At 42.4% G+C, this 15292-nt stretch overlaps 2 protein-coding genes and 1 long non-coding RNA gene across 3 annotated transcripts; 1 reads left to right on the top strand and 2 right to left on the bottom strand.

Annotated features, from left to right (window-relative positions):
• The first annotated feature begins 1761 nt into the window (after positions 1–1761).
• On the top strand, positions 1762–5708 carry cdc42ep5 (CDC42 effector protein (Rho GTPase binding) 5). Its single transcript, XM_083679315.1, has 2 exons — positions 1762–1933; positions 3355–5708. The coding sequence occupies exon 2, from the start codon at positions 3360–3362 to the stop codon at positions 4296–4298; it is 939 nt and encodes a 312-aa protein (XP_083535441.1). The 5' UTR covers positions 1762–1933; positions 3355–3359; the 3' UTR covers positions 4299–5708.
• Positions 5709–5896: 188 nt separating this feature from the next.
• On the bottom strand, positions 5897–9374 carry grwd1 (glutamate-rich WD repeat containing 1; the record flags this gene model as incomplete). Its single annotated transcript, XM_083679302.1, has 7 exons — positions 5897–6506; positions 7233–7424; positions 7709–7854; positions 8056–8266; positions 8490–8658; positions 8870–8987; positions 9161–9374. 7 exons carry the CDS (start codon positions 9372–9374, stop codon positions 6198–6200), a joined length of 1359 nt encoding a protein of 452 aa, XP_083535428.1. The 3' UTR covers positions 5897–6197.
• A 1561-nt stretch (positions 9375–10935) lies between these two features.
• LOC310811224 lies at positions 10936–15060 on the bottom strand. The gene is made up of 5 exons (XR_014554462.1): positions 14548–15060; positions 14120–14235; positions 13702–13770; positions 13034–13168; positions 10936–12105 (listed from the first exon to the last, which is right to left on the bottom strand). It is a non-coding gene; the product is annotated as an uncharacterized lncRNA (long non-coding RNA).
• Between the last annotated feature and the right edge of the window lie 232 nt (positions 15061–15292).

Genomic DNA, 15292 nt, shown 5'->3' with positions numbered 1-15292 from the left:
TGAAATGAACATTTGTAGGTTTTAATTTTTTTGGGGGGGGAATATACATCTCTAGTCTCGTTCCCAGACACTTCCGCCCGAATGCGTGAAAATTGTGCGCAAATGCAGTGCACAATAGCTTGGGGACGAGGTTACGACATTATCAACAACGACAGTTAATAACCCCATCTGTCACCAATCTATCAGCAGAGAGATCTCAATGTCAGCGCCCCCGTATGGCATTGGTCTGAACTGTAGAGTCATCATGTCAACACTCCATAATTTGGGGTATGAGTGGGCATCTCATAATCTAAAGTGGCCTCTCCTTGTGTCCTCACCTTAATCTGCACAGATCTGAAAACTGAAAGATCAGATGAATGCAGTTAGGGGAAGAAGTGAAGGAAGGGAAGGAGACAAGGAGAGTGTATGGGAAGCCACGCAATGACTCCGAGTCATATGATTGTATGTATGGGTTGTGGCTCTCATGAATTTTCACAGAGTCTCTTACACACACATTAACACAGACACAGACACAGACACAGACACAGACACAGACACACACACACACACACACACACACACTCACACACACACACACACAATTAATAAATTGCTTGGATATACAGTGCCCTGCGTAGTAATGGGACAGTGAAGCATTTTTCTTCTTTTGGCCCTACACTTAAAAAGTTTGGATTTGAAATCAAACAATAAGTTGTACACAAATACCATCAAATAAAAGCTGAGAAATCTCTACTTTAACCTTATCGTAATTGTTTGATTTCAAATCCAAACTTTTGGAGTGGAGAGCCAAAAGAAGAAAAAAATGCTTCACTGTCTCATTACTTACACAGAGCTCTCTCTGTAGAGCCTTTCTACCTTACACAGTTACTCAAAGCACACAGACATTTCTATCCCTTTTCCTCCTTCCTTTTTTTTCCTGCCCAACACCTCACCAGCTGCAGGAAGTATTCTCTCAGCATCACAATCCCATTGTGGAATTGACACCAAAATCTGTTGCCATGCTTTCCCATGACCAGCTATTCAATTCACATGTGGTGTCTGCCAGGTGGATCTTATTTCTGTGCTTTTGTACTGGCATCCCTTTATTAAGCCCATGGACACATCATCCTATAGCTATGTTGACCTTGGGTGATGACATCCCACAAACAATGACTCACTTCCACCCTACACCATTGTAGTAACTCCCTGAGCTTTGAGCGAGGTGGTTCTTTCTCTTTGGCAATACAGGAAGCTGCCAGAGGTGGGCTCTTCCGGCAGCAGTTGGAAGGTCCTTGTGCTGCTGATTCTCTGATGACCCAGTTCCAGGATTTCCTCAAAGTCTCTTTCAAGAGGGAGTCTACTTACTTACTTACTTACTTACTTGAGAGACAGTTACAATTAGATCCCACAGTGACAGTCAAAAACACTGTGTTGCTGCTCAGTGGTTGAGCATGAGGACTGACTTGACTGACAGCATTCCAAAAATAGTCTAATTTTAGTAGAAATTCTTGTTGCGCCCATAGTAATTAGTTGAGAATCTGTGTGATGCACAGGAATGAATGACACCAGAGAGAGAGAGAGAGAGAGAGAGAACGATATGTTCTTGAACTGGGTGTAAGATATAACATATGTGTTGGTTAGAGGATAACTACAAAGATATTGTTTCGTCAATAAGGTAACATAATTGCTGCATAGGGTTAACTCTGCCATACTCTCCAGGTTGGAAGTCTTTGCTCCAGACCTCATCGTTCCTCCTCTGTAGAACACTCCCTAATAAAATATCGCGTCACTTCCTAGCCCATCCCATAGGAAAAAAAGAAATATTAGAAAGAGAGTCTGTACGACGCTGAGAAAGAACGAGAAAAAGCGAAAACAGAAGATAACGAAGAGAAGCCAGATGAAAACAGGGATAGTGAGAAGGGAGGAAGCGAAACACGAGCGTTTATACTTCAAAGTAAGTTCTCCATACTTTTTTGCTTTGGAAACAGCAGTCAGTAACTAGCGGGGCGCAAGTTTAGCTATTTACACTCGTATCCTCCTCATTGCACTCACTCATTCCCGTCTTCCATACTGGGCAATCAATCTACATTGGAAGTTTTGGGGTTCAAATTCGCAGACAATTATTAGTTGGAATGTTGGAGCATATGGGGGAGGGGAGAGCGAAAAAAACTGGGTTTAATACCCCCCCCCCCCCCCCCCCCCCCACCCCCACCCCCCAAGTTACCTGAGTGGTATATATTTCCTAAAATGTTATAGCGCAGAATTTATAGGGATTCATATCCAGTTGACGTAATAATAATATGCTAGTAATTGTAAAGTTTTTGAAATGTTCATTTTGTGTATCGGCTATCGACTCCTAGGGAGGCACAACGACCAAAACTTACTTTTCATGCCCTCAAAACTAGGAGGATAATTAAAATCACTGATACATATACTGACAACTGACAGTTACAGCTTGGTTATTACTTGCAGTAGGCTCACATTGTTTGTCCATTAATAATGGTTCAATAATTTATTATCAAACTCTCCATCAATTAAATGTAGTTTAGCTAGTATTAATCTCTACTCTACTTTATTCTTAAATTGCCTATTGAAATGAGGTTGATTGCTACATTTAAATCAGTCAGGTCCTGTTTAACGCTTCATCTGAAAAGTGTATTTATTTTTGGCTTAAAATGTCTCATACACCCCTGAGGGAAGGAATCTGGAGAGAAGTATGTGCTTGCGTTGCAGACCTATGTTTCATTTGCAAGTCCCAGCATGGCCTTGGAAGCAGTATTGGTGCCAAACGGTTTCTCACACTCTTGCACAACACTGTGATGTTTTCATTTAGGCCTGTCACAGCAGGTAATTTTATATAAGCTCATCAACATCTGCTCTGGACAGTTCTCTTGGTATATTGGCCCTCAGTGACAGTTTATTCTGCACCATTCACTCTCACTGTTGAGTTGACAGTCTAGAATAGACACGTCACACACTATCTCTCAAAGTAAACATGAATACACTGGTCACCTTCATCATGGCAGTTGGTTTCTCCTAGTTCTACACACCTGTAATCTAAGATGTTACACCATGTGTTGAGAGACTTGACACTGTATGACACTACCTCTACATTGCCTGAACTTGGCTCTGAGTCAGCACAAGTATTCTTGCTTTTATTTTGCATCAAAGTAAAAACGAGTGCAATTATTCACTGTCTCATTTGTGTTATCTGATGCATACAGAAACCTGTTCCTGCTTGACTTGATCTTGATCTCATCCTCCTGTTCCATCTCCCTCCCCCTCTCTCTCTCGCTCTCTATTTTTCTCACTCTTCTCTCTCTCATTTTCTCTTTTTTTTTCCTTTATCACGTCCTCCATCTCTCCCTCTCTCAGCCATCATGCCACTCCACAAGTCGTCCCGGGGCCCTCGCCTGGACCCCACCATGATCTCAGCCCCACTCGGCGACTTCCGCCACACCATGCACATCGGGAGGGGCGGCGACGCTTTTGGCGACACCTCCTTCCTGGCCACTCATGGCCCAAGCTCACCTAGCTCCGACTCCACAGCTGAGGGTGCCACCACTGATTCCGAGATGCCACTTGACCACAATGACAACACAGCGGATGGCCAAGAAAGTATGTGGAACAATGAGCTTCAGCACTCTGAGTCTGTGTCATCTTTCACATTGGATCTGGACCTGGATCTGGGCCCATCCATCTTAGGGGATGTGCTTGGGGTAATGGACGGGCTGGGTCTGGACTCTGAGTGGACTGGAACCGACGAAGAAGAGGTGTTCAGTCCCACAAAAAGTCTGGCTATGGTGGAAGTGGAGCAGGTGAAAATGGTAGCAGAGGAGGAGTCTGTGAGTGTGAAGAATGAGCTGAATGAGAAGAAGCTAGTGGGGATGGATAGAGACGAGGTGGGAGAGATCAGGATAACTGAGGGGAACGGGATCAAGCCTAAAGGGCTGAGGCCCAAGGTGAGATTCAGCGATAAACGAGAGGAGATCATTCGGCAGGCATCAGAGGAGGAGGGTCCGGGGTTAGAGGTTGAGGGTGAGGACGGGCTGGAGTGTGTGAGCCCAACACTGGGAGAGCACGAGAGAGGCAACAACCTAGTCAGCGGAAGAGAGACGCAACCCCCCAATCACAAGGCTGATTCCCCACCTAGTCCCGCCTCCTCAAACAGTTCAGAGTATGAGGGAATTACCCCACTGGACAGGAGGACGGTTGACAACTGCCACTCAGAGACTGATTCTGATGAGGAGGAGGAAGGGGGAGACAGCGGAAGGGGCTACACATTTGAAGATGAGTTTGATGATGAAATTGGCCTTTAGGGGAGCGGCATGGTATCTTAAGGCAACCAATAGGAGGAGGAAATTGTTCCTCATTGGTTATCAATCATGTACAGTTTACTTTTCTTTATTGATCATTCTGAAAATGAATATATAAAAGGGAGGTTGAACCAAAGATGAGTATTTCAGAACAGCAACTGGATTTTTCAAGAGGCACATTTTTTGGAGAAAATCGTTCCACTGTATCTTCCGCCGTTATGGACAAAGTAATTCAACAGTTTCAATGGAATTTATCATCAGCTTCACTGAAGCAGTCCCAGAAAATGAACATTTTCTTCAAATAGCTACCATATCACATCCTTATTCTTATTCAATGCTCAATTTCAACTGATATGAAAGAGTATGTTTTGCCTCCATTCAAAACACAAAGAAGAATAGTATTGTTTTAAGTCAGAGTTTTTCGGTGACTAGTTTGCAGCACTTTAATTCATTTCAGGCAACTGGAAGCTTTACTGTTGAATCGATGCTCAGTGGAAGGTTTTTACGATTCAGTCAAATTGAAGAGTGTTTTAATGAGCATAATAGTTTTAGTTCTACCATGCCAAAGATGATATTTTCTTAAAGAGAAAAATGCATATTATACAGAAAGAGTTCTATCTGATGCTGATGGTGCCTTAAAGGGAGTTGTATACTGTTCATATCCCTGTATTCTGTTTCACTATAGCTTTGTTGCCCTTCATTTATTTGTTTCTTTTCATATATATATATATATATATATATATATATATATATGCTATAATCTATGACTCAGTCTGAAGTTTTGGACCTTTTGCTCAGAGTGAATTGCTTTGCCATATGTCTTAAGTCTTAAAATGCTCTTCAAAAACAAACGTATAACAAAGCTTCTCAGGACAAAAAGAGAATTGATGACCACAAGTTGTTCCATCTAATAAATGGAATGTGTTTTTCATGAAATCGGTGAAATGTCACTGAAACTTTATTTTAATGATTTTCCAGTTGTATGGTTTTAAAGTCGGTGGTGATTTTATGAAATAAATGTAGTTCCATTGCTATTTTTGACTGTGAGCTACTCGCATTCCTATGATTGTTCCATTCTCATGTTCCTCTGACCTAAATTACATCAAACCTATTTTTATTAGTCTGTGTAGTCAAATTACCAAAGCTCTTATTTTTGTCTTTATTTTTGGGAGGAAAACGACGATACATTTTTGAGTCTTTGAAATGTATGTGCTTAAATGTTTGGATTTGGTTGCATGCTGTATACCCTTGTATGCCCTATTGTTTAATACTTATTTTGGACCAATTGTGTACAACAATGCTAGGAACGGCAATGTCCCTCCAAAGACATGCCATCATTGAATTAATTCATCTCATGTCGTGATCCTCTTGATATGCTGGCTACTTCAATAAACATCATTTATTAAAGCCAAATATCAGTGCTTCCTTGTATCTGTCCATTTAATGTAATTAATGGAAATAAAACAACATGATAGGTATCATCTTGCTCAATGTGCATGGCTGACTCATTTATGAAGATAAATGTTACTCCTTAATGAAACCTAACAATACATTCAGTTGGGTTGTGTGGGGGGGCATACAAAAAAAGAAAGATGTAAAACAGATTTGTGACTTGTTTTATTTGGAAACCTATTGAGTATCTGTAAACTAGTACAGATGAGGAACACATGAACAGGGAATATTTAGCCAGTCACACTGTAAATAGGGTGCATGCACAGTGCATGGTAAATGCATATCAAAAGGAGCTGAAGGGATTAAGATATAGAGTCAAAATCACAGGCGCGCGCACACAAACAGGCCCGAGTGCAGTCACACACTCACACACACACTCACACACACACTCTCTTGAGAAGCACTCATGAAGACAGTCTCAGTCTCTCTCCCTCTCTCACACACACACACCTACACAGATATCGTCCTGAACACATTGAAGCCCGACAAGGCAGTGGAGATCATCAGCCCGGGGAACTGCGGGTGCCAGTGGATCTCCTTGATCTCTGTCTGACCCTGGTGCAGGAACAGAAGCTGGGGTGGCAGGTCCTTCACCCCCTCTGCCCTCGCTCCCACATCACATGACTCCACTGATAGATCCCATTGGCTGATGACATCGTCCGCACCTGAGGCGGCGAACACGCTGGAGTCCACGGGGTTCCACTCCACTGAGGTCACGGGGGCACTGTGCTGCTTGAAGTTGGCCACTGGCTTCCCCGACTACAGCAACAGGTAAAACACAGTAACACCAGTTAGATCTGTAGAACAAATTGTCTAATTTTTACAATCCAAATAACCTACCAATAAAGGTGTCATGAAATGTGTTTTACCCACTATTGTGGAGCAACTAAGAGTGGCATTTTTTTGTTGTTCTTCCCCAGTTTTTTGTTGTTGTTGTTGTTGTCGTCGTCCCCCCCCCCCCCCCCCAGAGTTTCCTCTCACACCATCTTGAAAATGTTATCACAGCAGGATAGGACAGGACCAAACACAGAGGGGATTATGTTATTTTGTAACAGGCATGCAAGCTCTTGCGAACAAGTAGCGTGCATTGAGCCACTTCAAAACAACATCTCTGGTGCAATGACACAACTATACAGGAGGTTTACAATGTTGTTTCATTGCTCACATTTCCTGCTGATGTAGCAGTGCTCAACCCATGTTACAGCAGCTATGGAGCGAAACTCCTCCCTCCCATAGGTTCTTACAGTCAGTGTCATGCAGAAAACAAGCAACACTTGAGTTGGGGATGATGCAGTGGTTGTATTTTTGGTAAATGGTACAACCGTAGTCTGTTTTCAACTTTTTTTTCGTGAATTGTGTGTATTCTACTATTTTCAAGTGTGATCCCTGCGTGCAAATGCACCTTTATACCCACTGGATAATACTAATGATTAAATGTTGATAGCTATGATCTCAGACGAGGCTGTGACTTTTCCTGGTTCTTACCTGGAACTGCCTGAGGTCCCAGACTTTCAGGAGCCCGTCATCTCCCCCTGACAGAATGAATGGTTCACTCCTGTTCCAGCTGATGACGTTGACATCTGAGGAGTGCGCCTCATTGGCCGAGAGCATGGAGTTTGGTGGGGCACGGATGTCCCAGATACGAATAGACTTATCCACTGAGCAGGATGCAAAAACCTGGGCAAAGGGAGGGGAAGATAGTATTTATGGAGAAAGAAACTGTTGTTAATGAATTGTTTTGCACCTAACTATCGTCCATATCTGCCATTCTCACTCACTACTTGTTTGAGGGTTGGCCTGAGCTATGCACTGTATAGATTCACTCACCTTTCCATAATAAAGATCAGTTAATGCCTAGTTGTTTTGAAGTGGTTCTGATTTCTATATCAGACAACAGGCCGACCCTTGGGATCAAGCTTATTGTGGACCAGCTTGTTATACTATTGCTTTGCCAAACGTACCGTGGCTTCAGTGGGTGACCATTGCAGGTCCTCAATGGACTTGCTGTGGGAGCTGAAAGGCCGTTGGTCAATCTGCCATGAGGTCCCGCCCTCTCGTGGCTCCCACACGTGGATGTTCTTTTTGCAGTCGCCACTGACCAGACGACCTTTTAAAAGAAGGGAAAGCGTATATAATTTACTTCATGAACAGTTCTTACAGTTGTGTAAAATCTAATACTTCTTCAATGTTTTTTCTTCATATGAAGCAAATCTTTTTTTCTCTACATAACAGTTTGCTGCTTTCAAACCACTTTTGAAGGATGAAAACATCTGACAAACTTTAAATGTTTGGTCAGGGACCAACTTACCAGGTACTTTGGGCGACCAATCAATCGCAAAGCCTTCTGTCATGTGACCCGAGAAACTGAAGAGGGGCGTGGCTTCCTTCTGCTGCTTGATGAAGGCCGTCATGGCAGCGGAACTGTGGACAGCTTCCATTTGAGCCCGAAGGTCGAATATCTCCACCTGACCCTTCTCTGACCAGACGGCAGCTAATGACTGCTCTCCACGTTGGGTAACCTACAGGGGAAAAATCCAATCAAAATCAGGTTGTTAGCAATTCAACCTACTGTATGAAAAGGGACAATTATATTGCCTGCTACCTCACAGACCAACTAAGGTGTATGAGTTGAACCCAGCTAGACTCTTCTTCAGGGATGCTCAGCCACTCGAAAGAGAGTTCAATAAACAACTTTTTTCTGTTTTTCTGTTAGCCTGGAGAAGAACTTATGAACGTACTCACTCTGACTCTGTTGATCCCTCCATAGTGAGGCATCATGGCCAACTCCATCTGCGGCTTCTTTTCTTCATCCTCCTCTTCATCCTCACTCTCTCCATCACTGCTCTCCTCCCCCTCCTTTTCTTTCTCTTTCTCTGTGCCATGGAGGTTGTGCATGCGTATGACCAGAAGTCTGAGAGAACAGAAAAGAAACTCATGGATCAAGTCAAGGGGTTACAGGACTCATAGTAGTAGGGTTTTAATAATAGTACATATACATGTAGCAGAGTCTGGAGAAGAGAATCCATTATGAGGGTGTGGGGGTGTTTGTGAAAAATAGGGGAATTTGTGTATCTGGGAACCTCACTGCTCCTGAATCTGTCTGTGTGGGTGTGTCAACTTACCTGTTGCTGAGAGCAGCATCGGCCTGTGTGCCTGCGCAGAGCAGCATCGAGAGGGGGTATTGTTCCCTGCCATCTCCGTTCCCATCTCTCAACACATCGAAGCTTAGGCAAGGAGCACCTGAGGATAATGGAACAAGACACAGCCTGCGCGTGAGACGTTCAGCTGTCAATCTACGCCATATGTTTAGCTCGTTAACTTAACTAAGATAGACATGATGTATGGACGTTCAATAAGTGGTTAATTAGCAATTATATCAATCATGTGTTGTCATAGAGCAACTTTGGACCAACCTGTCTGACACTCGTGGTACATGCGGTAAGCCGATCTGTCCATCTCAAGCTCCTCTCCTGGCTGAAGGGGCTCTATCCCGGGAACATAAACTTTGCTCTCCTCCTCTCCCTCCTTTCCCTCTTCTTCCATTTCGTCCTCGTCGCTGCCACCCGCGTCCATCTCCTCCATATCTCCGTCTTCGTTCGGAAACGTGTCTTCCCCGGGCGCAGACATTTTGAGAAGGTCCAATGCGCCTTTGCTCGTTAACTTCCGTTAGGTTGATCACGTGGTTTAAAGCGCCGCTCTGTCCTCCCACCCGCCCCTCTCTCCTGCTCCCTCTTACATTTACGAGAATTCAGCTGATGTCCCCGAAATAGGCCAGCTGACCTCTTTGGTAGTGCGTTTATTGGCATTTTGCCCGATTAAACGCTGGCCTCTAAATCTAGAAGTATTCAACCAAGAAATTGCCTTAATCCCGTGGCGAAATCGCGGTTCTTTCACAATTTTAAGTGAATCGCATTGGGAACTTATCAAGTGAAACATTTTTGGTCTAGTGTGAGATGAATATTCATTAGCAGACCAATATGCCAATCACTGCTGTTAATTGGTAGACATTTACTAATACTAAAATGGGGGTATATTTTCCAGTATTTTGCAACCCCTTTCTTTTCCTGTTCTCTTCCATAGATGTTCGCTCTCAAACTGTCTCTCACCGAGAAAGCAAACCTCCTGTGACTATCCTACTGTATTTCTCCCAGTGAGTTTTAATGTTGTGAAACAAACACTTCACTGCAGACTGTGAGTGTGACTCCTCTTCTAATGCACAATTATTCTAAATTCTCCCTCCCTCTGTCTCTCTCCCTCTATAGTCTGCCAACGTGTACTGTCTGTTTAGGCCCAAATAGCATTCAAGTTTACTTTCTTTCTTTGATTACTCACTCTAATATGTGATATATTTCTCTCTTACTCCCTCCCCCTCTCTCTCTCCCTCTCTCTCTCTCCCCCCTGTGTTCACCGAGACTCCTGTTTTTCAGAAAGATAACACTCACTGTGCATCTAAACATAATAGGCCCATAGAAATTAAATCTTTCACAACAATGTGTAGATTGTTACACTGGCACATAAAAAGTGTGAGTTGGCATGGGGTAGAACTGTCTCTTCTGAACGTTTCCAAGTTTCTGCACATTAAATGTGCTCATCCCATTTCAGAGTTGAATAAGAGCAAGGTCCTATGGTGTGTGTGTGTGTGTGTGTGTATGTGTATATGTATATGACATGCAAGGGTGTGCATGTACAGGCATGCATGTAAGTGTGTGTCTGTGTTTATGTGTGTGTGTGTTGGTACAAAGGGTCACCGTTTAGGTCTGAAGCTGCATTCCATCTAAAGAACATTCCAAGCAGATGCCTCATCTGCAGCTGGAACTTCTCTTTCAGTGTAACACAGGAACCAGTCAGTGGCCTCAGCAGGGAATGATGCAGTACATTGTTCTTTCCAAGCTCAACATCCTTGGATTCACTTAGGGAAGTGTAATATAGATCTTTTGGTAACACTTTACAGTCCTGGAACTGTATGGCTTGCCTGAGTAGCCTATTATTATGGTGCCTACCATGGAGGCTTTCCATATCAGGGGATTCCCATGCAGTTACTCTGAAACAACTATGGTAACTAGAATTGTATTACACAGCTATACGAATGTAGAATCATAAAATAAGCATTGAATTGTAATTAAAGGAAACTTGCCAATAAACTTGCTTTCAAATTAGTTATTTATTAGTTAATATACTGTGTTGTTACATGTAATTATCAATAAATAAGAATTCCATTTTATCAAATGTCTCTTTGCAACTTGCTATGAATTATGGTTGACCTTTTGACTTTTTGAAATGTCTTCCTATTGTGCAGAAAGACCACAATATGGAGGCAAAGGAGCTGTTGAAGAGTTAGACAGCAAGTCTGCTGTCAGCAATTACGCGACACACCGCTCCCAAGCTGGGGACTGTTAAAAATGAGTGACCTCATCTTTTCACGAGATGGAAGCAATTTGAGGCAACCCATTACCTGTATGGTTTTATTTACATTTTGTACAAAGATTCACAGAATGTAAGACAAACAGCAAAACATTTAAGAAGACAAACAGACAAACTAAAATATTTACATAATATTTTACACCACATTCAAAAATTGTAAACATCTGATGAATTTCATTCCATATACTGAACATTAGTTTATGTGCTGTGGCTAGCTCAGTATAAAATATTACAGTTTTGCAGTGTTAGCTGGCGTTGTTCAATATGGCTTTTTAAACAGTATGGCTATGTTGTATCCTATGATGAGTATGTTATAGTGACCTATAATATACTATACAACACTTTTGAATAGTGAATTGTGTTATTTTTTGTTATCTTGAACTGCAGTCTTACATTCAGTGCAATAATAACCTGCACATGTCACTTCATTTAACAAAGCTTACTGCACTGCATCTAGACAGACAGAATGAGAAACAATCAGTCCAGTGCCAGAGAACATGATGCAAAACAAGACTACTTATTACTTTTATTATTTTCCAAAGCAGGGCTTCTTTTTGCATTTTCTGTGCATCATTAAAGAGATCAGTTTTAGTAACTATAGCAACCACCAGCTCAATCCGTAAAACAAGAGGCTACACAAAGAACCAGGAAACCATACAGACAATTGGCCCCCATTGGTCCTCTTCTCCTGGTGCCCTTCGTTGTGCTCTCCTGTGTGAACTGCACGTGTGGTTAATGACCTTCCTCTCCACAGACCTAGCACTGCTTCCTCCTTCCCTACAGGGGAGGCCACAGTGGGGAAGGAACAAGTGTCCATTGGTATCGAGCACCTAAGCTCCAGAAATTTGGAGAAAAGGGATGAAGTGAAGGAGAGGAGATCCTCTGGAGAGGAGGAGACAGAGGGGAGGATGGAGGGGTCAGGATCTTCCATGTATTTCTGTGAGAGAGGGGGATAAGGAAGCAGAGGGGTGGTTAAACAAACAGACGGTACAGTTTGAGTATGTAGTGTTTAGATGCACCTCTCCAGGAGACTACAACAGAGGGGAGAGTAGTAGCACTAAGGCTCCAATTCAATAAAAGGATAAAGAATAATGTTACCTGCATTTCAAATTGAACATGTATTCTTGTTCCACATGAAGAGTCATTGTTTAAAACTATCCTGGAAACCGGTTATCTGCAATTGATTGAATTGCCGTCTAAGTTAAGTACTCTGTCATTTATTGACAGGGGTTACCATAAAGGGAAAAGGAGGGCTTTTATTGTCAACATCTCTGCATGAGTTTCTCAAGACCAGAGAAAACATCCTCAATAAAAAGTATCCTAAATACTACTCAGTGTTTGCCTTTTTATGTCATGTGACTATCACAAGCTTTTTTTATTGAATTTCCTGGCAACATAAGACAAGGCACCGTTTTTAACATTCACTTTGAAATCTCAATGCAATGTTTTTTTTCACCCGCTGAAACGTTTTCTCGAGAGCATTTGTATGTGTCATGTAATACCATGAACATTGTATTACGACTGTGGTGGGCTACTTCCTTTCAATGTATTTTGCCTGTGATACCTGCATTTCCGCTGTGCTTTGGGCTATTCATATGGCTTTGGATAATGCTCTAATGGCTGTACACTGTCCGGATGAAGCTGTATTGAGTATACAGTATTGACAGTTACTGGATAAGACTAGAATATAAAATATCAATGTTCTGTACCTAAGTATAGCGCCATGAGTCATGACCAGAAAAGAATCCTGGCCCAGGTTATAGATTAACTAGGGCACTGATTTTGTTCTGGTTAGGTCACGTGGTCAAGAAAAATTCCAAACCCAACCCATGTATGGTGTATCAAACATATGGTATGGTACATACCACCTTATTTGTGAGTTCAGTCAGGACTTTCAACAGCTCTGCGATGAAAGACAGTTTGTTGTTTTCTGGCCATAGTTGAATGTAGAGATTATTCCAGGAGTCGGAGAGAATGGCCGCAGCGTGAAACACACAGCACTGGAGAGACATGAGACCACCCAGGAGAAATGTAAGTACAGAGGTTTCACTGATGATCGCCAGTGATCACTTTGAGTGGTCACCAACACTGGATGGAGAAAGCTGGGTCAAGCATTTTCAGTTCAACTACAAGATTGGATCACTACTATGCTGATCATAATAACTAGCATGTTGCAAATCCAAGATTTCATAAATAACACTGACAAAAGATACGATCATTGTGATAATAAAGGTTTGAGATTCAGGAATTTATCACAATTGTACTAATCATAATAATTGATAAGCCTACAAAACATAATTTGAACAGTATAATACAAACAATACAAAGATAGACTTAGACTTTAGAGTGCCAGAACTGAGAGTCATTGCTACTGACAGATCAATTGAAGCCATCATCAACCAACACAATACAACCAATGATTTTAACTGTTGAGCATTGCCTATGTAGACCTATGCAAATAGGTAAACGTTGGAGTTAATCATTTACTAAAATGATCATTTCGACAATAAATGGTATCTAAATGGTATCTCACCGGCTCAGAGCACAACAGGCTGTCATTGTAGTGGTGGGTAATCTGATAATCTTTGGGAAACACTTTACGCTGGCGTGGGAGGAAGAGAGTGTCAAGGATCAACATACAGACAAAATAAACTAGATGTATATTAGCCAATTCACCAAACCTCATTCCATTATAAAAAGGAAGGAAGTAATTTGTGGTTAAATTACACTTATGTTCATCACTGTCCTTACTAATGCTCATTTCTAAACGGAGGCACTTGTATTCAGCAGATCAGAGCAGGATAGGTGCGCACACTATAATATACCATGTTGCCTCTACCTATTAAATTGAATCATATCTACAAAAGTGTGGGTAGTGGCAAGAGTTAGATTTTGGATTTAGCATTACTGTGCAAGCTAATACAAAAGAATAGTCATGTTGTTCAACTCACAAATCCAGCGTGGTCAGAGTCAACAGTCGTTTGAATATTCTGGACCACACCTCTAAAAGACTCGCATGAGTCGCCTCCACTACGTCGGACTGTCAGTATCGATAGCAAGAGAAAAACTGAGGGGGAAAAAAGTGTGTGAAAGAGAGAGAGAGGGAGAGAGAGAAATGTCGTTTAATGGATGGAAACTTTCTGTGGTTTCCGCATATGCTTACTCAGAAACATCATGACTTCATCCTCATCTAGTCATACAAACAAGTAAACCAAAAAGTAATTATAAAACCATCACATTAATTCCATGCAATGATAATGTGGTCAGAATAGAATACAATGGTCGAAGCCCGCTAATATATCAAACAATTTATTTTCGAAATGTGCACCATCCCTTTGCAAAACTGGAAAATAAATGTGGAAGTAAATTGCTCTCTTACCTGGTAGTGACATCCTTTTATCTTCCCAAGTAAGGACACTTCTCCATTTCTCTGATTGAAAGCAATCAGTCTGCAGAGAGGTCTTTTACTATCAGTCTGAGTAGGCTGAGTAAGATCCCTCTGTGGTTTCTGGAGGTCTGTGACAGAGCGCTCCGCTGTTTTTTATTCTACTGCTCAGTCTCTAGCCCTGGTCACATCTCTTAAAATGCCTTTTGTCTCTGGTACTTTCCAAATCTCGCCCCCTCTCTCACGCTGTCCTCTACTCTCACTTTCGATTTTCCCACTTCCAGCCTGTCTAGCTGCAGCTTTCCCTCTCCCTCCTTTCCCCCCTGTTTATCTTGTTCTATCTTGTTCCTTTCCCGTTCTCTTTCCCTGGTGACTCAGTATTTTTTGACCCCCTCCCCTAATTCGAATCACTCTCCTCTCTCCCTTTAAACTGACTAATGGATATAGTTAGAGACACACAGGCTGTTTCTCGCTTCCTCTCTCTGTCTCTCCCTCGCCCTCTGGGCAGTCTGTGGTCAGACAGCGGCTGGTCTGAAAGTGAAAGTGCTTGCTATCAATTCTGGATCGCCTGCCTACTCCCTTTAAGTCTCACAGCCCCTCCCACTAACACGTTTTACCTCACTACTGACCCCCTTCCCTTGCTCTCCCTCCCTCTTCCCAGCCCTTATTCCAAACGAGGCCTCAGCAAGCTTAGTCATGCAGTTGGGCCATATCGTTTTAATTTCAACGCCCATCCCCT

This window comes from Argentina silus (assembly GCF_951799395.1).
Source record: "Argentina silus genome assembly, chromosome: 10".
Taxonomy (NCBI): domain Eukaryota; kingdom Metazoa; phylum Chordata; class Actinopteri; order Argentiniformes; family Argentinidae; genus Argentina; species Argentina silus.
The sequence above is the reverse complement of the archived record's forward strand: the minus strand, read 5'-3'. Positions and strand labels throughout refer to the sequence as shown.

Coding starts and splice junctions, on each gene's coding strand:
- cdc42ep5 (XM_083679315.1), top strand. CDS start 3,360: ATGCCACTCCACAAGTCGTCCCGGGGCCCTCGCCTGGACCCCACCATG.